This window comes from Varanus komodoensis, unplaced genomic scaffold (genome assembly GCF_004798865.1).
Source record: "Varanus komodoensis strain SLA01 unplaced genomic scaffold, ASM479886v1 scaffold21, whole genome shotgun sequence".
NCBI classification, from domain to species: domain Eukaryota; kingdom Metazoa; phylum Chordata; class Lepidosauria; order Squamata; family Varanidae; genus Varanus; species Varanus komodoensis.
The window spans coordinates 15,504,241-15,527,428 of NW_025335589.1; the positions used below are offsets into that span (position 1 = coordinate 15,504,241).

At 42.1% G+C, this 23,188-nt stretch overlaps 1 protein-coding gene across 1 annotated transcript; it reads right to left on the bottom strand.

Annotated features, from left to right (window-relative positions):
* Window positions 1-1,302: 1,302 nt before the first annotated feature.
* Window positions 1,303-21,320, bottom strand: MFAP3L (microfibril associated protein 3 like). Its single transcript, XM_044430818.1, has 3 exons — window positions 21,230-21,320; window positions 7,610-8,019; window positions 1,303-4,106 (listed from the first exon to the last, which is right to left on the bottom strand). Exons 2-3 carry the CDS (start codon window positions 7,890-7,892, stop codon window positions 3,232-3,234), a joined length of 1,158 nt encoding a protein of 385 aa, XP_044286753.1. The 5' UTR covers window positions 7,893-8,019; window positions 21,230-21,320; the 3' UTR covers window positions 1,303-3,231.
* Window positions 21,321-23,188: the final 1,868 nt, after the last annotated feature.

Here is a 23,188-nt window from a genome sequence, read left to right on the forward strand (position 1 = left end):
AACATTCCTGTAGTACTATATAATGAGATTTTTTGAGTTGATGGGAAGTCTAAAGGTTCTCCTTAGATCTATATATTCCTGAGTAGTGGAAGCAAAACTAGTCATTGGGTTTCTTGTTTCTTTTTAAGTAGCTACTAAAGTTAGTTTGTACATTATTTTCCAGGAAATTGTGCATGTATACATTAGGAAGTCTTAGAACAGGTAGAGAAAATCCTGCATGTGAGTTTTATCTTCTGTTCCTCTTTTCCTTAGCTTAATTTGATTGAATTAAATGACCTGCAGCAACAGCAGCAGCAAAAGACAAAAATGCTACCTGACTTAAGTGTGTTCCAAAGAGGAAGTTTACAACATCTGATGCTTTTTAATTGAGAAAAGAGGCAGGTAAGAGAGCGATCCTGTGGTCCTGGGGGAATGTTCTAGGGAGCATAGGATTCTTCAAAATTATCTCACTAACTCCATAGATACTCCTATGACCTCAGTGGAGAGACTGGAATTTCTTTCCCAGTCCCTTCAAGGTGTTGCAGAAGACACCTCTGAGGACTGGTGAGTGGGGAGGGGAGAGGCCAGAATACGACATTTCCTATGACCTCTCCAGACCCCATTTTGCTCCGAGCAGCACAACTAGTCTAGGTGAGCTCAGAAGCCCATCTAGAGGGAAATGTACCAGCCTGTCATTCCTCTTACCTTACTGGCAGCAGTCTGACAGGGCCCTGTATACTTGGACGTCTCCAAGGTCAGAGGGCTTTCATCTAGAAAGCATGCAACCCATAGGACTGTGCCCTAAAGAGATGGGCATGATAGAAGTATATAAAAGCATCCATGGTATAGAGCAGCGGTTCTCAACCTGGGGTGCCCACAACCCCGGGGTGCAAGAAGGCATGGGGAGGCAACAAAGAGAAAAGCTGTGTTGTGATTCACCAAAAACTATTCCACTGATAAAATTATTTATTACTGTTTTGTTTGCATTTGGATTCAGTTCTCTTTTGTTAATCAAGGCAAAATCTAGGAATCAGCTGAATCCACAGGCAAACTTTCAGATTGCAATCAGCAAGAAATTTCTACATTTTGACCAAATCATGAATGAGGAGGAGCTAAGAAGTCATTGAATTTTATGTTCATAGTTAGGATTGATTTTTCTGTTTACATTTTTCCCTAATTGCTCAATTTATATTTGAATTTTACACACTGAGTTAAAAGCTTATTTTGTTGCGTTCAGTTTGTTCACCCACAGTACTGTATGTGGTTCAATTTGTGATTCAAGAATTAGAAATGTGACTTCTTAATCTTCAAATGTGATATTGCATTTGTAGGGGGTGTGAACATAAATCAAATATTTTCTAGGAGTGTGGCGCATACAAAAGGTTGGGAACTACTGGTACGGAGAAAGAGAGATAGATAGATGTATGCTTTCTTCTATCATGCTCCCAGAACCTGGTGAGAGATGTAGGACAAACAGAAAGAAATATTTCTTCACAATGCTTCTTCCAGTTATGGAATTTGTTGCCACAAGATGTGACAATGGCCAACAGCTTAGCTGGATTAGAGAAAGGTTTGGGGCATTAGGGTATTGATGGCTGCTAGTCATGATGGCAGAGCTCCTTCTAGAGAGACACCATGCCTCTGGATACCAGTTGTGTGTGTGTGTGTGCACGGGGGGAATTGTGGTAGGGGGCTGGCTTCTTATGGGTTGGCCCCTATGGAAAATAGCATACTGGCCCAATCCAGCAGCAGGACTTTTTTGATGTTTTTAACAGGAGAGAGAGCAAAAATAAAGATGTTTTCTGTGACTATTCCACTGCATTATTCTCTTCTTAAATTCTTTACTCAGAGTCTGAACTGAACTATAAACATATATGCCTGGCTATTGAAGAATTAATAATTAATATAGGAAAAATATTTTTCTTAGGGATGTCATGGAAGTAAAATCGTTTTGACCCATGATAAAGTGGCCATCTGTGCTATAGTGATTGGCATCTCTGGGTCTAAGTTGTATATTATAACTAATAAGGTACAAACCAGCTCACAGTCATTATCCCCTGAATGATGGAAGCTTCAATTTGTTCACATCTATTTATATGGCAAAGTTACTTCATCTCCACCAGACCCAGCCTTAATACATGCCCAGTGGCAGGCTGTGTATAAATACCAGTGTGAATTTTCATCCATTGACTTCAAAGAGGGCTAATGACTTCTTTCCATGAAAATACAAGTTAGGTAAATTATTCAATTTTTCCTAATTACAGACTGTCATTGCCATTTACATAATAACAGCAACAGACTGCACAGTTACCTGCATTCATATCCCATTAAAATTAAATAGTTCTTTCCAAACAAGAGAAGGTTTCCAGCACTTTGTATAGAAGAGGGGATGTTTACAGGTGCAGTTTGCCATTAAAATGCCGGGGAAATATCACCTGTAGAAATTTCCCTGGTGAAGCTCTGTTCTTCTTTCTGTGGGGTCATTGTGATTGAGGAGTGGGTAGCCGTGCTGCAGGCTACAAGAGCCACTGCTCTTACATGACTTTCTGGTTGGAAGAAAAATCTCTCTTTCAACAGAAGCACATGACCTGTGCATCATTTTGTGAAGGAATTTTTTTTTCCCTCCCGAAGAAGAGGAGAAGAAAGATGGTGGGCATTTCCTCACCCTATTACAAAGTGTCTGACTCCAAATGAAAGAAATGGATTTGTCCTGGCACACACAGAAACCTTAATTCGGCTACTGAAATGTTATTTCTTGAGCAATATTTCAAACTCATGAGAGGTCACATGAATAGAGCGAGTGATGGGGCAATTAAAAAAAAAAGATTCCCTCCTCTGTGTAAATGGGAGCATTTCAACCATACAGCAAAACAGCTCTCCCATAGCTTTGACAGCTTTGCTCCAAAGTCAGCCTCCTCAGAACTTAGAACCCCTGTTTCTAAGCACAACACATGATTTCCGGTAACCAATTGCAAACAAGAGTTCTCTGAGGTAAATATTGTGTGAGCTTTTTTTTAAAAAAAAATTCCCATAACCAAAAAAGAGCAGTTAAATATTTGCACAGTTCCAAGTGTTTTGTCAAATCTGCTGGCTAAACTTAAGGTAAATTGTAAGGGGGAAAGGACCAAGGAAACCACATACATGCTTTGCTGCAACAGTCTTCAGGTAAGGCTTATTGGCAAAGACATCTTTTTGTTTTCAAAGGGCACTCCACCTAATTTTCTTGCAATGCATAGATTTGTGAAGAAACAATCATAAATGGCTTTCAAAAACAGTACATATGTCCTGGTCACTTTCCAGACTTGTCTCAGTAAGGCTGACTTCAGCAGATGGCTCTGAGGCTGGCTCAGCGGGTGGTGCCGATGCTTGGTCTCCCTCTTTCTCTTCCTTCTCTTCTTTAAGTTCTAGTGGTATGCCGTCTTGCGACTGGTCATCGACACAGTCCCTTTTGGTCAACTGGTGAACAGATACTTTGATTGCAATCTTGAGTGGTGGCTCGTGCAGAGAAGATGCATCTGAGTCAGCAGTGAGAGAACTGTTCCGCTTTAGGGAATTGGGGATCATGTACATCTCTTCCGTATCGGTGGTCTCCTGTCCTTCTGGTGACTGCCTTACAAAGTTCTGACCTTGCTCCTCTAGTCCCACCACTTCCATGATTTCTTCCATTATAGTTCTGCAGTTCATAATGAGTGGCGGCAGTGGGACACTCTTAGCCAGCTCTTCAATATAGCGGGCAAACTCCATTGTCTTGAACTGCGTTACTTTGGCAAGCTCAAGAGTTTTTGCAGATGTAATGATTGGGATGCGTTTAGCAATCTCAAAAGCTTTTTGCAGTTTTTCTGCTCCTTCTGTCCGAAAGAATTCATTAATAGCTTTTTCTGTCTTTTTCAGGTGACTGCTCATCATACATAGCCTGGTGATGTTTAAGATCAAAACAATGGTAAATGCTACAAGGCATACAATCATATAGTAGATCCCCATATCTCCAGAGGTAAAGACAACTCTCAACGTCACTGTATTATTCACTTGGCCATAGATATTAGAAGCAACACATGTGTATTTTCCTCGATCCTCAAATGACACACTAGTAATATTAAGTTGTCCATTGTCAAGAATCCATTTTCCTCCTGGAAGGAAAACAGAGATGATCAGTAGAATATATGTGCTATGATGAAATGATAGTGGAAAATTTATTATCGCAGCCATGCAGTGGAGAGCCGGCTGTGTAGCTGGGGATCAGAGTAGATGGCCTGGAAGACCCCTTCTGACTTGCTCTTTCTGTTTCTGTGCAGGCTTTTTCAGGGGGCAAAATGCCCAATGTGTTGTTATCTGCATAGAAATCAGAGCTTTTCTGATTAGCAATAATCTGTATTTTGGAATATCATCAGCTATATAAGCATTTAAAAACCAAGTCAGGTATTTGAATAGACCTGGGCATTAACTAGATCTAGCTAATATTCCAGACTGCTCCCTACAGGGCAGCAGTGGATGACTTGCCAAATATTCCTTGGTTCTAACACAGATTGTATTATTGGGGAAAACATCCTACAAGGCATTCCGGCTGATTAAATTGTGTACTCTGCTGGTAATTCTAAACTCATCTGACCTGCAGTTTAAACACCAATATTTTGTGCAAGTAAATAGAATTTAAGTGGTTTGTAAGCAAGCTGGAAAATGATCCAATCTTCTAAATAATGGATGTGTGGGGAAAGGGTCTTGGCTGCAATTTAGCACAGAGTTAGGGAGACTAATGCCCAATGAAATCAATAGGCTCATGTGCACTGAAACACCAATTCAGATTTTCAAAGCATTTTTGATTTGTTATGTAAGGACTGAGAGCAGAAAAAGAATGAGGAAGTGAGTGGGGGGAGCTGTTTAAGAATTTAGGAAGCTGTCTTAAGCCAGGCCAGACTATATTTTTCCCTTTAGTCTAACTGTCCACTTGGACTGGCAACAGCCCAGTGGCAGAAATCTTTCTCCACATTACTGCTTAGTTCTTTTAGCAACCATGGAAGCTGCCATGTGCCAAGTCAAATAATTAGTCCATCCATCCAGTATATTGGCTGGCAGCGCCTTTCTGGGGGTCAAACTGCACTAGGCATTCTTACTGACCTTGTAATATCTGTCTTGCTGGTATGACACATGACACCCACCCACCCCTCCTTGGTCTTTCTGCCATTATACCCTGGATTCCTTCAGACCAGTCATACCACAAGTAGTTTAGCTGTTGCCATTTCTCCTCTGGTGTATATATCTCAGGGTGTGCTGTCCAGCACTTGCAAATGCACTGCTGCACCCCCCTCTCCTCCCTGTCCTTTGGAAAAATAACGTTTGTGGTGGCTTTTCAAGCACTCCTGCTTGTCTCCTTTGTCCTTTTGCTCAGGAAGCAACTAGCTGAAATGCATGCTAGTTCAGAAATAGGTCAGGTTACCTTCAGTAGCCTGACCCACAAGTAAAGAATATTGACTTCAGTGAGGCTGAAGTGGGAAAGTCTGCATGGAAAGGGGCTTCACTTCCTCGTTTGCTATGGGATGGAGGGGAATGGCTTCACCCCACAGAGGCTGGGAGGCCAGGAGCAGGCAGCCCCACACCTTCTCATTCTCCATGACTTTTTGTGAGGGGGCAGGAGAGCTGTCAATTACCTCCCCCCCCCTTTAAAAAAATCCCATTCTTTTCTCATTCACTTAAGTATTTGAGCTAATAAAAACAGAAAGTGTATCTGAAAAGTCCATTTCTTCACACACAACCCCTTTCCAGCCCCTCCGACTTCTGCTGTTGCATGTGTATGGAAAGGAGCCATGCTTATATGTTCAGCTACATTGCATTTGTTAGCGTGTGCCTCAACTGTGATACACGTATTTTGCATAAATACTGGGCCACTACTAGGCCCCCATAAGTGGAAGGTCCTCTCCTACAGATCTCCTGTAGGAGCCCTTCCTAGTCATAGCTGGAGACTTCTGGGTTCAACTGCATACAAAGCAGGTGCTCTACCACTATCCTCTCCCAAATCCCTTAAAGCCTGAAATCCCAACATAAAAGCCTGTCTTAGGGGACATAGATGGGGACAGAAATTGGGTGTGGAGTGTGAGCAGGGGTGGCAGAGGCTGCCATGCTGCTGGGTGCCGGCAGTGGCCAAGTCTCCTTCCCATCCTACAAAGAGGTGCTTTGCTCATGCAGTCTTGCTGGGAATTGCATGTCTCCTGAAGAGCAGTGCGCTAAGGCCCCCAGCAGTATTATTCAGACTACAGCAGAATGACTTAAGCACAAAAGGCTGTGCTGCATTGCCTCCCACGCTGCTTCTGAAATTCCATTTTCCACAGTTCAGCTTGTTCCTTGCTTTGCCTTTAGACCAAAAATGTGTAAACACATTTCTGCCACACACATTTGGCTGCCCCAGAAGCAAGGATGGAAAGTAGTGTGCCCTTCTAGCTGCTTCTGGAAAGATGCCTCTGGAAAGCCCAAATGAGCACATGAGGTCAAGTAGTTCTCTCCCACTGCCATTTGCTATTGGCTGGGTTTCAGTGGCAGATTGCTTCCAAACAGGGAAATTTTACCTAGTTATCATGCCGAATTGCCAATGAGAGACCATCCTTCATAAGGTATACCTAGTTGCCCTTTAAAGGTTTGTAAGCTAGAAACAATCATTACATCTTGTGGCTGTGAGTTCCATAAATTAACTGTGTGGTTGTAAAGAAGAATTTCTTTCATCTTGAGTTTCTAGCCAATCAGTTTTGCTAGATGACTTGGAGTTCTAATATTATGAGTAAGAAAAATGTCTGTCTAGCCACTTTCCAAATTTCTATGGCCTCTCCACTTTTGTTACCTTTTTGCTAAATTAAAGGCATAATCTCATGTATGAATAGACAGGTAAAAAGGTGTAAAGCTCCCAACAAGTTGAGAGTTTATAGGCACTTTTATTTTTGGTCTATGTATGCCTAGGGCTGCAAACTAAGAACCTTTAGATATTGTAGCTTTCCCTTGTAGGGGAGCTGCTGTAACCCTGGCCCCAATCATTCCAGTTGATCTTTCCCAACTCTACAGTAACCTTGAAGACCACACTACAGAGGATGTTATACATATGCTGCTGGTTATTATTAATAAGAAAACTGCACAAGTTGATGTCACACAGGCATTTTTAACTGCAAATAGCGGCTGCTCTGGTGCGGGTCGACATGCCAACTGGCACCAATGGTACCTCAAGATGCGCTGGGCAAAACAGGAGCAAAAGCAGTGACCAAGACTCAGCTTGGCAGGGTTTTGAGGTAAGGCTGCTGAATTCTCTCTCCCTGACCTGCTCATTTTCTGAACATGCTGAAAATTCCAAAGAAGCAAGGGGTTTGTCTCTTCTGCTCAGATCCCCCTTTCTTGCTGTTCCCTGTAATATCTAGAGAAGTCAGAGGAAAGAATCTTTGTGATAGGCAGAGGTTTTTACTGGAGGAAAATGACGTGTCAAGTAGAGCTGTGGATCTCTGGATAAATACACACAAATTAATGTATATTTCCTTGTGATCCAAGGTAAAACATAATGCCATGATTGCAGCACGTCATGTATGCCACACACACATGCCACTTCTACTTAACGTTAGTCCTGTAATTACATATCATGAATGAAAAGTCTTTCAGAATATACCTTTGTTCCCATCTTCCTTCACCAAATGGCCATTGGAGTTGTACCACTTGTACTCTGGTCCTGGATGGCCTTCAATGTTGCAATCAATCAAGGCACTGTAACCTTCTTTGACTATAATGTGATCGATTCTGGAGATTACCACAGGCACAGATCCTAAGAGCGTGTTTGTGTGGTTTAAAGTGCTATCAGTAACATCTTCAGCAGTCATCAAAGCTGCTAGCAAGATGACAAGGCATATGGTAGTCCAATAATGCAAAAGGAAGGGACGGTTGAACATGTTCATCTGTCTTTGGTATACTGCTAAGCGAAGTCAGTGTTGGACCAGGAACTGTGTACTGTACAGTCCTGAAGAAGCCAGCAAAAGTATTAACACTGTTCCATGAAATGTCAAAAGCCAAGTAAATAAAACCCTGCAAAATATAACAGGTTAAATCAGCAAGAAGGTGTTGACTTAGCAATGCTTATAGCACCAATAATAAGTCTCAAAAGTCATCATTTCAGTGCTTAGCTCAATGTTAATAATATCACAGTTCTGCAAAACACACATTTTTATGGTCATTGAGTTCTAATTTTATAACAGAAAATACTGTTTTGTACAAATTAATCAGGGGACTCATTTAAATTTAATAAAGAAAATACAGTGAATGAAATAATCCTCACTTCCCATTAAAATATACATGGGAAAAGAAAGATACCCCCATTACTGTTGACATTGCTGGTTCAGTTCAAAACCATCATTCCAGTGAAATCAATAGAAAAGCATATAGGAGTAAGGATGATTAGTGTAAAAGCAATTGAGGTCCTTAGCTAATCCAGTTCTATCAAAATGCTTAAGCACATTTAGCAGAGGCTTCTAGATGGAGGGATTAAAAATGCATCTACAGACATAATATTTGCATACATGGTAGCATGTTCCTAATGGCATAGGTAAAATCCACGAACACATGTTAATCTCCTATAACCTTTGAGCAGTCTATTACCTAGCAAAAACGCTTTCCCCTGGAGGTGCAGTTATGCCTATTAACTCATAAAATATGAAATACAGTTCAGTATCTGCTCCATTAAATAAATGTAATGTGGCTGATTTCATTAACTCAGTAACAAAGTGGTTAATTGTTACACAGTCTTAAGCCATGGTCTTAGTGGACCATTATTCGTAATGTGTTCAGAACTGTCCTATTATTTGCTCAAAAAGAAAGGTAACTGACATGTTGGGCTTCATTAAAAAGGACCACTGAATCTCAACATGTATGTAAAGGGGAAGAGGACTTTTGTACATACAGAAGATCCCAGGTTCAATCTTTTCCATTACCAGGTAAAGGGATTTGGATCTCTGGTAGCAGGGCTGTACTGAGCTAGAAAAACCAGTGGCCTGCTTCCTAAGTGTATAATGGCACTTCTGGGTTATTGTTGCTAAGCATTTAGAGATGGACTGAGGCTATATATGCATGTCTGTTCAGAAGGAATTCTCAATTAGTTCAGCTCCCAGGTATGTATACATAGGATTGAAGCCTATAAAACATAACAATGTGTTTTCCATATGACTTACAGCTTTAGACATGACACTGATTGTTTTCTGCTTGAATCTAAACAGAAAAATTATAAAGTTTATATAGCAGCAGAAAAAAAATATATTTTCCAGGTGAAAAAATGAACGAACCACTGGAATTACATGTAAATATTGTATGTGCACGTATCTGAAGCCAATAGATTTTGACTTTGGAAAAAATTGCAGACATCAGAGTTTCAACACTTGCATTAGCAGGGTTGAAAAGTTCACTGGAAATTTGCAGGCTCATGGGTGTGAATTGTCCGGTTGAAGGTCAGGCAGTGGGGGACCAGAAAGGGAAATCAGTAAGTCAGTTCATTCAGGCTAGATGTGAATTGTCTAGCTGTTGGCAGTTTGTACATAAACATGCAGTAGTCCCTGTCTTTGAACAGTTTACAGCTGAACAACAATTTACATCCGCTGAGTATTTCTTTTATTGTTCTGTTTTTCCATTGTGTGTTTAATTGTTTTGCTTTCATGTTATATTTTAGCTATGATGTTGTTTTTAATCCATGTTATTATTTTGAGCCGACTTCAGTGCCATTGTTAGCAAATTACCTAGGATATATTGTTCTAGCCTGTTCACAGTACTATACCAATATTAAATTCACCAAACACAAAATATGTTCACTCAAACATAACTTTTTTCTCTCTCTCTTCACATCATGGCTTCCCAAAGCCCACCAAACAAACACCTTTCCGCAAGCAGAATTGGAATACAACTGGGAAAATATCACATGCTATGTAATTCTTTGCACATCTATTCAGAAGAAAGTCCCACTATGCTCAGTGGAACTTGTTCTCCATCCAGAAAGTATGGGTGACATTGCAACTTTACAGTGCAATGCTATACAAGTTACCTTAGGCGTTAAGTCCTATTCTTTTTATTGATACTTCCTCCAAGCATGTCTAGGATTTACCTGAGAGTAAAGCCTTGTTGAAGTTAATGAGACTTCTTGACAAAGGACTGTACAGTTAGGTAGGTAAAGCTATCTCACTTCCAGTTCCAGTATTTTCTTTTGTTTGTTTCATTTGGGGATTTCCCCTTGGACACAACAGCTTGTGATTCAAAACTGATATATATATATATATATATATAAAAAATAAATACAATGTCCTGGGGAAATCTGTGCATCATTGGAAAAATAGCAAGCATGTTCAAAGTGAGGGTAAATATAAAGAGGTACAGATCATGTTATGACTTCCCCTCCAGCAGTTGATGCTGCAATCTTATTTTCAAACAATTTTAGTTCTGTGATGGTTGTAACTGAAAGCACACTAGACCCACAGCCAAATATGCTAACCTTAAAGGCACAGGATTATGCTGTGACTGAGTGGTGGGGAAGGCATGTTCCCTGGGATCAGATCACACCAAGGGGCAGGCCTCTCCTCTGGAAGCCCCTCCACCCCAATCCTGGCTGCCGGACCCCATTGGATTCCTTTCTCTGTGTGCTTCCCTTTTCATGCTAGAAAAGGGCTGCCACTACTTCATCATTCTGCATTTTAAAAGTCCATATGGTGGGCTATAAAAATAATTAAGAGTAGGGAAAATATAACATAAAAGTAAACCTGGCAAATTCAGATGGGAGTAGTTGGTCCTGCAAATACCCCCCACCCCAGTCCTAAGCTGCTGCTGCTATTATATTTATTTATTTCCCACCTGTCTTCCTTTTGCAAGGAACTCAAGATGGCTTACAGGGGTTTCCTCCTTGACACTTTATCCTCACAGCAGCACTGCAAAGTAGGTTAGGCTGAGAGTACATTACTGGCCCAAAGTCATCCATTGAGCATCATGGGTGAGTGGAGACTAAAATCCAATTCTACTGAGTCCCATTCTAACACTCTAACCACTATACAATACTGTCTTGTTAAATCAATCATTTATAAAAGTTCAGCGCTTGGAATGTTATATTTTTGTGTGGGGATTAGGAAGCATGAGTGAGTTCTACATTAGCAAAACTGAATATTTTGTTTTATGTCTTGAATCAGCTATAAGGCTCAAGTAAAGGAAGAAGACAAAGTAGCATTGTTCAGTAAAGCATTTTTAGTGAATGAAAATGGTTTAATGGGTTTGTGCATTAAAATTTATCTGCATGCCTTTTAAAGGATATTGCTCTGCTACAGAAATCTGCTGAACAAAGACAACACTGTGCAATGTAGGTGAGTGTGTTGCTTTTCCAAGTTCTTTTGATTTTATGTCTTACTTTTAAGTTTGCTTAGCTCCTTGCTTGGTTGATTGCCTTCATCCTTCTGCAAGGTTTGTGACTACTACCATTACATAAATCGTCTGGCTTCATTTAGTAGTGCTGTTTATTTAGAAGGGGAGGCAAGCCATAGTCTGCAGTTTGGTACACAAAGCTCTTATTCCAGAAGCAGCTGTATCTCTTTACTAGATATTTGCTTAACCCATTACAAGACTACCTCAGGCTATGATTTGGAATATGGGTGCTGTTTCAGAGCCCTGGCATGTGCCCACTTACTCTCTCACACAGAAACACATTAGATAGTCAAACCCTGCATATTGTAAGATACAAAGGAAAGACGTGCAAAATTGGGCCTCTCAGCTGGAATGTTTCTTCCCTGCCATTTGCCTATTTTATTTTATTTTATTTTATTTTATTTTATTTTATTTTACATGTTCATGTTTGTTTCCATTGCTTAATTTCTAGAAAGAATCTGCAAGGGTTCAGGGCTCTGTTTGGGGAAGACACTCTGATCTAGAACTCTTTTCCCCTAATCCCTGTTACACAAGGATACTTTGTACTTACAGAATGCAGTACTTACAAAAACAACCTGTGCCAGCTTAGAAGCTTTTTTGTCCTTTCTTACTTAACATGCTCTTCTATTTCAGCTTTATACAAAGCAACAACAGTGAGAAACCCACAAATTTTCCAGTGTGCAGTATGAATCAAGCATTAGTCAGAGATGCATGAATAAGAAAATCAAATTCTGTATGATTGCCCTCCTTGCTTTCTTTTCTAAAAGGATCAAAGGATGGGGTGAACAGGAACTGTTTAGCCAAGCTCAGGAGCCATGGAACATGGGGGGTGGGGTTTGGCTTACACTGCAAACTCATTATCAGGAGGAAAACTGTTGGGTTAAAATAATACAGATTGTATTCATTCATTTTACATTTAAATCCCACTGTATATCCCACTTTCCTCTTGCAACAAAGTAGTTCACATGGCCATTTTATCTTCATAACAACCCTGCAAGCTGAATTAGATTGAGCATCAGTGCCTGGCACCCAGTGGGCTCCATGGAGAAGCACAGACTAGATCCTGGGTCTCCCAAGTTCACCACAACACTGCAGTGGCTGTCAAATTAATGAAGGTCATGCTTGGGGAAGTTGATGCAGTTATTTCTGTATATTTATGTTTCTATATGGTATGTTTAGATCTTGAAAGAAATATTCATTAGAAATCATGTCCCCCCCCCCCCATAAGCCTATTGCCCCATTTACTAGGGAGCAGAGGTGGCAGCAAACATGCTTTGTGTTAGGGCCCTTGTTAAGCCCTTGACATGGCCCCAGGCACATCCCAAGTGCTGGGAATTAGACATGTACCCAGAGCCAGTTCCTGCAACCCCAGCTGAGATTCTTCCCACCCCATTTATGCCTCGATCAGGATCTGCGTGGTGGAGCCTGGCTCAGTCACAGTTTGCAGGAATCAGCTTCTTTAGGCCGTGTTCAAGTTCCTTTCTTTGCGTGGAGAATGCTTTTCTTTTCCAAAGCCAGTGGTGCAGTTGATGTCAAGTGAAGGCCGGGGCTTCTTGACATCATCTAGTCTGCTGGCTTGACATGGGAGGTAATCCAACCCCTAAATGAGAGTGGTGGCCTCGCAACAACCTTTACTGCAATTTGTGATGTCCAGGATGCTGATGTAACTATGCCAAACAACATCCTGGGCATCAGCAGCCACGGTAACTATATTTCATTGAGTTGCTTCTGTCTGGGACACTGCTGAGACAGGCCAGTAGCCTTAAAGAAGGCCTCCCCATCATTGATGATTAACTAAATTAATTTATTTAAAGTCTTTATAAACTCTTCCTTAGTAAATACTCTCAGGATGGTGTAAGTGGGTAAGAATGGTTGGTTGAACAAGCAAGTGGGTAGAAAAGGGTGGTGCTGGGAAAATGCTGTTGCAAACAGAACTGCAACTCCAGTCATGTTTGGAGCAGGAACTATTTAGTTTGCCTTTCTCAGCCTTCACCTGTCCTAGACAGACATGCCTGTTGTGTTTTTTGGATTGAGTTCTAGGTCAAACTTCCTTATAATGCATTTGTAATTTTCCTGCTTGATGAATGAAAAAAGTTTTTAAAATTGTATTTCTCATGGTAATAACAGAATTCAGGGAAACCTCCCCTTGAAAGTTGCAAGGCAATGTGACACTTGCACATTTAAAAAAGTTATTAATTTCTTTTAAAAAGCTGTTAATGCTGATAAGAGCATCATAGTTCCTTGAGGCCTGTTTAGTGTTTTTTTTAATTGAACTGCTTGTTATTTTCACAAAAACTACAGTATTAGTAAAAGCCGTGATTAGCACAACACAGAGAAAATCCTCATTTGCATGCAGTAAAAGCATTTTTGTTTGAGTGTGGGTAGAAATTATATGAAGCTCTAATCCCCCTACCCTTCATTTGAAGTGAAATGTTTTAGGGGAACATGGTGGGTGTAATGTCCCCAGATTTTGCAACTCCATAGCATGCTGAGGGGAACCTGGATTCAGACAGGATGTAACCCCAGTTTGGGAGAAGTCTTCAGTTTTCCTTCTATTCCTGCTTGGCCAGAGGCTGTTGCTCTCCCATCCTCTTATTCTGAGGATGCCTTCCCTACTCCTAAGCTACACACGTGTTGAAAAGCATGAACATAAACATGCCACTTACCCAAATGAACCCCCAGCCCCCTCAAAATCCCAGAATTCTTTTCTGCCCCCTAAAAATGTATTTTTCTTATACCTTTTGGAAGAAAGAAGTCATGTTTTTAGTGGCAACATGTAGATAGGCCCTCTTTGCATTGGCACCCACCTTGCAGTGTGATTCCCCCTTCTGAGGCATGCCAGGGCTTAACAGTAGTGCATTTCGGGCATGTATGGAAAACACACCTGCCCAGTTTGGTTCCTCCCCAAAAGGTAGCTGTAGCTGCCTTTTATGACTGGTGTTTGTTTGTTTGACTGCCTTGCAATCTTGTTTAAAATGAGTGCCAATCTTGTGTTGCCAAAACAGCTCCATTAAGAAGAGGGAAGTTTCACCAAGCACAGAACTCCAGGTTTGCAGAAGTGCAGAAAACCTTTAGGGAAAAAACCTAAGCAGAATGAAGAACGAGCATACTTGCTGGCCACTGAACATCGAGTATTTGTTAGGGTGGGCTATGGGGCCACAGAATGGAGCCAGTCCCATTAGTTTCTTCTCCAAAAGTCAACTCCAAGCACATCCATACAATTTTGGCCCACCTGGTTCAGTCATACAAGGCACATTCAGAATAGCATGCTGGCAAGCCTATATGCCAACTGCCAGCTTTTTTACTTCATAACTGGTTTTATCTGTTCAGCTTTCTTGTTTTAAAAGTGAAAAAAACAACAACAGTGAATATCAAGCCTACATTGGCCCAATTTGCATGCCACAGCAATACATAATTGGTATCACTCATATATTTCATTGCACTGAAATCATCCTATGTTAGTTAAACTGCAGGATGTTGAAATTTGTTCCCCTTTAGCAACTCCGTCCACAATCAATCCACACCTCTCCCACTCCTCAAAATTATTGTACAGACAAATAAGAAGCAGGGCAAAAAGTAAATGAAGAAAAATACTGATTGTATTGTGATTCATTGTATGCAAAATTTTACCTATGTATTTGTGTCCATTGGTAAAACAACACAAAAAAGCAAAACTGGTGTGATTTTGCATAGGTATTCTTTTTTATGCAGTCATTGATCAGTGAATGTGCACATACAAAATGCTGCACAAAATATACGGAAGCAATCATGCCTATGATCAAATCAGAATTGCTCCTGCTTCTTCTTATCAGGGCACACATGTGTAACAGTATATTCTCCTGTGAATTACATTTTATTTTCTCCTTTATTTATTGATGTAAAACTGTTTCACTTTGCAACCTAGGCATATTAATGTACATCTAAAATTATTTCATTACTTAGCATGTGCAAATAACAGTACAGCCTTTTTCATTCAAGTGCAAAATGGTCTGGGAGAAATCCAGGACCTTTGGACAATAAAATCTTTGTATAGCAACTGTTGTAAACTGCCCAAAGAGCTACGGCTATTGGGTGCAGAAATGAAATAAATAATAAAACAGTAATACTTTAATCCAGTGCCCAAACAGTGGTTACTGCATTGTAAACAGAAAACTTACCTGCTCTTTTCTGACCAGTGAATTACGAATATTGAATAATATGTATATTGAAGAGACTACAATAGCCTATTTAGAAGCATACTTTCACTGGGGCTAAATCTGGCCAAAATCACAGCCTTGCCTAATATTTTAAGATAATTCTATAAACCAGCAGGTTTCTAGACCCAGGGTTTCCAGATCTTCAGGGTAAAATATCTACACTGTGTGTCTCCAACACCCCACATTCATTAATTTTTTTGTAATCCTTATTCTATTCCCCAGTAATAGCTTTGACACTGATTATAAATAAAACACCAATCTGGGGTCCAGCTTGCCAGGCTCAAATACTCACTGTTCATAAGTAATCTCTAACTTGTCTGATATTGATGTAGGCCAATCATAGCCATTTTGGACTTCAGCTCCCATCGGCTCAGGTAGAAACCATTGAAGGAGCATGAAGCACTGATCATGGCTTGTCAGCTCTGCTTTCTATGCTATGTGAATCCAGTGTGTAAGAGTGCGGGACTGGGACTCAAGTGACCTGGGTTCCAATCCCCGCTCAGCCATGGAGCCAGCTGGTTGACTTTGGGCCAGCCCCAGACTCTCAGCCCAACCTACCTCACAGGGTTGTTGTTGTGCAAATTTTATTTATTTATTTATTTATTAAACCATTTCTATGCCGCCCCTTGCCGAAGCCTTGGGGCGGCTCACAACATCTCAAATAAGATTGAGAGCTGTAGATCCTGTGTTAGAAGTCTACGTTTCTCCATTCCTACTCACTTTTCATTTGTGAACTACTGTTCAAGTTAAGGAGCAAGATATTTCTCACCAGGTGAAAGAGATTTTCCAGGTGAGAGAGACATACATATTACCAGTTAACTAAAGTGAAGAAAAGCTTCATTTCTAGTGGGACAGTGATCAAGAAACCCGAGCAAGCTGCTTTTACAGTAGCCAGCTGCTGGCAACCCTTGCTAAGGAATGTTTGCATTTTAAGTTTAACAGAAACTTTTCTACCATCTAGCAAACAATGGGCTGAAGACTGCAGGCACCACATGATATGGTGCTATCCTCCCTAATCATAGGTGCTGATGGAAGGTGCAGAAGTGGTTTCAGAGCACCCATGGGACATATGTTAATAGGGGCTAACAAAGACATGACCAGCTGAGTATACAGATTTGGAAGTGGTACCTGGAGGACTCATATCGTCTAAGAATAGCTGTATTAAGCCATTGGAAAGAACATAGGATGCTCTTGCACTGAGTTAGGACCACTGATCAAACCAGCTTGGTATTATACAACAGTGGCACCCTTTCCTTAGGATTTTAGGCAGAAATGTCATCTAGCACTGCCTGAAGTTGCCAGATTTGAATCAGAGACTTTAACTATGGAAACTAAGTATCATTCTATCATTTTTCTAAACAAGTCAAAGTGGCTTACATAATTCTTTTCCTCTGAATCTTATCTTCACAACAACACTCTTGTGAGGTAGGTTGGACTGAGAATCTGTGACTGACCCAAAGTCACCCAGCTGGCTCCATGGCTGAGCAGGGACTAGCACCCAGATCACACAAGTCCCAGTCCTGCACTCTTACCCGCTGCATCGCACTGGCTTTCCAATGTTTTACTACTATATACATACTATACAACTAATGGCATGTGGCTTCTCTTATTGCCCTATGCTAGGGAAAAATAACAAGAGCTATCCATCTCCTTATACAGGACCTTTTCAAGATCAAGTCTAATCTAATGGCTGCCACTGGAACCAAACTAGTGGAGCCATTTAATCTGATCTAATACAGAGAAAATTAGATTAAAATGCTATCGGGCAAATTATCTGCTAGAACAAAAGAGATCTCAAAAATTGCTTTCCAGTCTCTAAAGGAGTCAGCAATATTATTGAATACTAAAAATTTACAGCTTTATATATGAAATTCATTTGTTGTTTATAAAAAAACACAATACTCTTGTCTGCTGTTTACATGTGAGTATCCATTGGAGGGCTTGTATTGTACTATCTTATATTGCAGAAATATATCATGTAAGATTACTATGGAAGCTACAAGACTGCATGACTGTTCCTTAGGTGATTCACAGCATCTAGATAAGTATCACGTGGGACTACTGTAAGAAGATACACTTTATTAAAAGTGCTGAAAGATAGCTGACAGTCGAAATTAAAATCTAAGAACTTTGTGCATGTGTGTGCATGTGCGCCTGCACAACATTATAGTTTAAAAATTATTTGCTCATATTTGCTACTTCAGGGCATAGCATAATTAAAAAGCTAGTTCAAAGTTACTGATACTGAGCTGGGTAAGAGTTGGGGATTCTGGCTTAGAGATGTTCTTAAACTGATGAAAGCATTAAGAATAAATCTTGTATATTGGGCTGACTATTGTGGAGTGGAGAAAGAACAAATCTCTGTAAGTTCCAGCTGAATTTGCTTATTGGGGATTACCTTTTCAGTATTAGACTTGAGATGATGTGCATTGACTGCAACCAATGTCATAACCATTCTGGATCAGACTTAGCAGACTTCAAATCACAAGGGATAAGGAGTGGGTATTTTTCACTCTCCCTTTTTGCCACTGTTCCAACAATAATTGCAGGTCCAAAGGTTTTATTTGCATTTCAAGGGAATTATGTCAATGGAGGCTTCCATTGAAATATAAATAAGAGCTTTGGAAAGGTAAGTTTTGTTTGGGTTGCTGCAGGGAGAAAAAGGTTACACTCCCCATTCCAATGTTCCAGAGGTTTCTCGGGCTTCTCTGAAACTGCTATTTGTATTACTAAAAGCAGGCATATATACTTCCAACTCTTCTTTGTCCTTGATTCTACTTTCCTGAATTACTTGCAAACTATATTTTGTCTATCCTTGGTCTATAGAGGTATGTCCTTTCTGGACAGCTTGCCAGAAAGTCAAATTCAAATTATTGTATCTATGGTTCACCTTTGTGAAACACAGCAATTCCCTGCAAATGGTATAATAAATTCCAACAGCCACATTGTATTTGAAAGAAGGTAGCAGGGGGACGAAGCATGAAAAGTATTGCTATACCATTTTAGGACAGGTTAAAAAAAAAAGCCCCCTACAAAGCAGAATTTCATCCTGCTGCAAAGAAAAAGAGGGTAGAGGAAAAGATGCTGCCACAAGAAGGAATAATATGGCAATCTTAAAATGGGTGATTCATTATATTCTTTTCAGACTTACTCAAAAGAATTGTTTTTCGTCATATAATATTATGCAGCACAAAAGATGACAGCTTGTACTTATACTACGGGGACAAAGGAGCAACAGCCACTTTCCCTTTTAGAATATAATTGCTAGCAGTTCTTTGAATCTGACTACAGCACATCTGGGGGAGAGATCACTGTACAGTGACAGAGCATGTGATTGGCATTCACAAGGTCTCCAGCTCAATCCCAGAAAGCTCTAATGTAAATAGAGGATTAGGCAGCAGGTGGTGGAAAAGACCTCTGCCTAAGATCTTATAGAGCAGAATAGACCTTGATGGGCAAATAATCTGACCTGCTGCAAGGAAGTTTCCTATATATGGCACATAAAGTGCTTTTCCAGGGTTGGCTGCCTCCTCTGGAATTCTCTCCCTAGAGAATTTTGCTAGGGTTCTTCACCCAAGCTTTTGGGCACAGGGTTAAATCCCATTTTCTTTTAAACACACTGACATTGTTCAGTTATGTATTTGTGTTCATGCATGTCCAACCTCAGTTTGCTGTTTTACTGTTGTTTAAGCATCTATATTAAGGCTAGGCATGTTTAGAAAGAAAAAAAGTCTCACAACTCCCACATGCCTCAGCTAGTCTAGAGTAGAGTAGACAGCAATGTCCCACCCCACTTTTTTTAGGAGAGCCACTCAAACTCCCCCCCCCCAGGCTTTTGGGGGAGGCAAAGGTGGCTGTGAAAGGAGCAAGGAAGAGGGGATAGGAAACTGTCTAGTCACTTCTTTAGGTTAACTTTTATTAGGATTAGCTACTGTTCTAGCCTGCAAGGAGAAAAGGTACAATATAAATTTATTTAATCAACAGGAATATATGTCTTTCTGTCTCATGCTTTGATGCAGTTTCCCATGGCCCTGCTCAAGAGGGGAAGAGATGGCAGTGCAGAACAGGAACCAGAATAAAGTTGCATGTGGCTGGTTACTTGGAAATAGGGCCCAATGAGTTCAGTCAGATTGCCCTCCTGCTCTTGCTAAGGCATGCTGACATTCATAGCTGTTGGTGCCACTGGCACGCGAGTGTTGCCGGTTTGCCACCCACAGTCTCTGGCAACCAACTGCTCAAGTAGGTACACGTGGAACCATAATGGGAAATGCATGCAAAACAACATGTCAAAACAAAATTTCTGGGTGTGCCACCATATCTAACTGATAGATGACCTGATGGGCTTACTTCTGATTTACTCTTTTGTGTTGCCTCCATGGCTTCACTGTCCACTGAATTCTCCCTGGGCTCAAAGGAATGTGGGTGCCCAGACCACTCTCCAGCCCCAGAGTTGCACTTGCACAGATTTCTCATAGCAGAGCTTTACCACCTGGCCTGCAGTCTGTCATGCGCTGTTCTGACTGCAAGCCTTCTTTACTGAAGGACCCTTTGTGTGTTTCTGTTCCTTCCTTCCAGTGTGAGGCTACAGGGTGAAAGGGTGCCATCTGGTCAACCCCCTGCTCTTTCCACTGTGTAGCCTGAGAATTAACTCCTTATTTCTGTTGCGAGCTCTGGGGCTGGCAAAGACAGCCTTGTCTGACCCCTTTCCCCAAACGGATGCTTTCCAATGGCAAGGCAAAGGTTTCCACTTTCCTCCGTTCCTCTGAAATGTCACAGGTGAGTCAACATGACTGAAGGCCCTCCTACAAGAAAAACCATGACAGCTCGTAGCCAATCTCCAGCTTACCAACCTGCTTGGAACTGCTGTGAGTTCCACTTCTAGAAGCTCCTCCTCCTTTTATTATTATTATTTAGAAAGGTTATGCTCCAAAAATCAGGATTACTGGCCTGGAAGTCTTTCTTCCCATGTTAAATGTATGGAGGATTATAGCTACCTTCTGTGATGAGAGGAAAGTACTTTGCCCATGCTCAAAGGCATCTCTTTTAAAATAATTATTACTCCACTTGTTCCACTGCAGGAAGCCTCCTGCTGGAGATAGCTATATCTCTCCTCTTTCCCAGTCGTGTGTTCCTTTTATATCGCACCCTTTAAACCCAATCCTGTATCTGCATACTCAGACACAAGTCCCATACAGTTTAGTGAGTTTTGTCCCAGGCAAGCGGGTTTAGCATTGCATTCTATTTTACAGTGCAAATCTCCAGTGCTTTTGCCAGAAAGGCCGTGCATATAAATAGAGGTAATGCAGAGAAGGAAATAGTTCTGCCCTGGCACGGTTTGAACCGTGGCCAATTTTTACTGTGGAGAAGCGTGATTTAGACCTTGCCCGTCCTTTATCTCCCGAAAAGCCAGAACTTCTACAAGTTGTAACGAACGGAGCTGCCGAGGAACTGTCATCTCCCTCCGAAAACATCACCGATGCCTTTCTCCCCTCGACCTCCCTCGTTCGCCAGTCCAATCATTCCGCCTCGCTGGGCAAGCGCGCTCGCTCCTCTTTCCCATCCCCAAACCCCCGTCCCGACGTGATTTGGGCCACCCGTCGCCTTCTCCCCCCGCCGCGTTCCACGACACGGTAGCGACTCGGACGCGAGGGGCTTACGCAAGGGTGGCTCCGCTCGCCGTTTTCAGCCCGCAGCCCTTCTTAGGGGCTCCCGCGACGGCATTTAGCCCGCTGCTTCCGGGCGACGTTCGCTCGTGGAACGTCGGCGGGTCTAAGCCGGCTCTACCGGGGAACGTCGGGATGCGGCTGCACCATTCCCCGCGCGCGCGCGCCCGCCCGCCGCTCGCCAGTGCGCCTCTCCTGAAAGCCGCAGCGCCGCCTCAGTCTCTCCCTCTCCCCCTCTGTCGAGCACGCACACACACACACACACACAGCGAAGCGACAGTCGGAGCGCTCCGGCTCGGACACGCGTAAGGAGGTCAGGGAGCCACAGCGCATGCTCACCGCTAAGCCAGGGTGCCGTGGAAGCGCTTGTCTCAGCCTCTTTGCTCTCGGAACCCCCCCCCCCCCCCGAACCGACTGGATGGGCGGCGAGAAGGGGGCTCGCCGCTGAGGAGCGCTCCCTCCTGCCGTAGGGGACGCGCGTGGGGGAGAAAATCCAGCCGGTATCCCCGCAGCAAATTGCAGGGATACGGGGTTCACGGAACGGTGCTAGGTACCCAAAAGATCCGGGGTTCAGGCCTGCAACGCAAAGCAACACAAAAACACAGTTTCACACATGCTGATACACATATGCCCTAAAATGTGCGCACGTGTTCGTCTGAAAAGGACCCAGTCGCCTAAAGAAGCTTCTATTTGTTAAAAAAATATGCATGGATAGGGAAGAAGATGGCATTTGTTTCCAGAAAAAGATTCAAGGGAGGCAGCAGAAGGTGACGCACATGTGGGCAAAATGGCAACTGGAGGGCTAGTGGAAAGATCATCAAGATTCCTGACCCTTTAACTCAGCAAGTGTCCTTGGAGAGCAGGCAGGGGTGGGGGCAGCCCTTTTGGGTCTAGCCATTTGCACCTGGCCCTGCTCCATCCAGGCTCTCTAAGGAGCTACTGCCATTGAAACAGCTCTGCTGTAAGGCCAACGATCTTTGGGAAGCATGGAGAGTTTTCTTCAATTACTTGGAGGAAGAAAAAGGCGTTTTACAGCACCTGCCATATAATAGCCATTGGGGCAGTATCAAGCAGTTCATCAGTCTGGGCACTCACAGGACTGCTGCAGTCATTAATTTCATTGCAGACCTCTGCTACAGCAATAAAGCCCTCAGGTACTGGGATTCTGCAACCATTTCCTGCATTGCCATTGGTACTGATTCTCAGTTGCTTCTTCCTTTTTCTGCTGCATTTATGAGTTCACAGGTTTGTCAGTTCACTTTGGATTTTGGTAGTCTCTTATCACTCTGCTGGGTGATTGCTGTCCTCTGTTGGGCTTTGTCATTTCATGATGGGCATTGCCATTCCATAGGATAAGCTGCCTATCAAATGGTTGTGTTTTTATGTATTGGATTTGCATTGCATTTGATCTTCCAGTGTGCCCAGGCTTCATGATACTGCTTCTCAGCTTGCATCGTGCCCTCTGAAAGCCTGGCAGCTCGCTGAGACATTGGCAATGGGGCCCAGCCATTGTGGTGTGTCCACCACACCAGCCTGAGAGCATAGGCCAGGCAGAGTTTCTCATTAGTCTTTCAATAAGTGTGCCCATAATCTCCTAAATCTTACCATGGTTACACCCAACAAAATCAGGGGGCTGAACTGCTTGAAGAGGGATGGAAAATACAGGGTGTTACTTAAATGCTTATGATAGCAATTCAGTATTTTTAAGTTGTGTAAATTGGACTTGCAGCAAAATATTGCAGTATGGAATTCAGGCTGCCAGCCAGCCAGCCAGCCAGCCATGGTTTCTTTCTGTTAGTCCATTCTCCCTTTCCCTTGCTTTTATTTAGTTACTTATTATTATAACTTGCCTTTTTAATTTCTATGCCCTCAAGATAGCTTACATATTCCTCCTCCTCCTCTCAGTTTTGTCCTCACAACAACCCTGTGAGGTAGGCTGGGCTGAGACTCTGT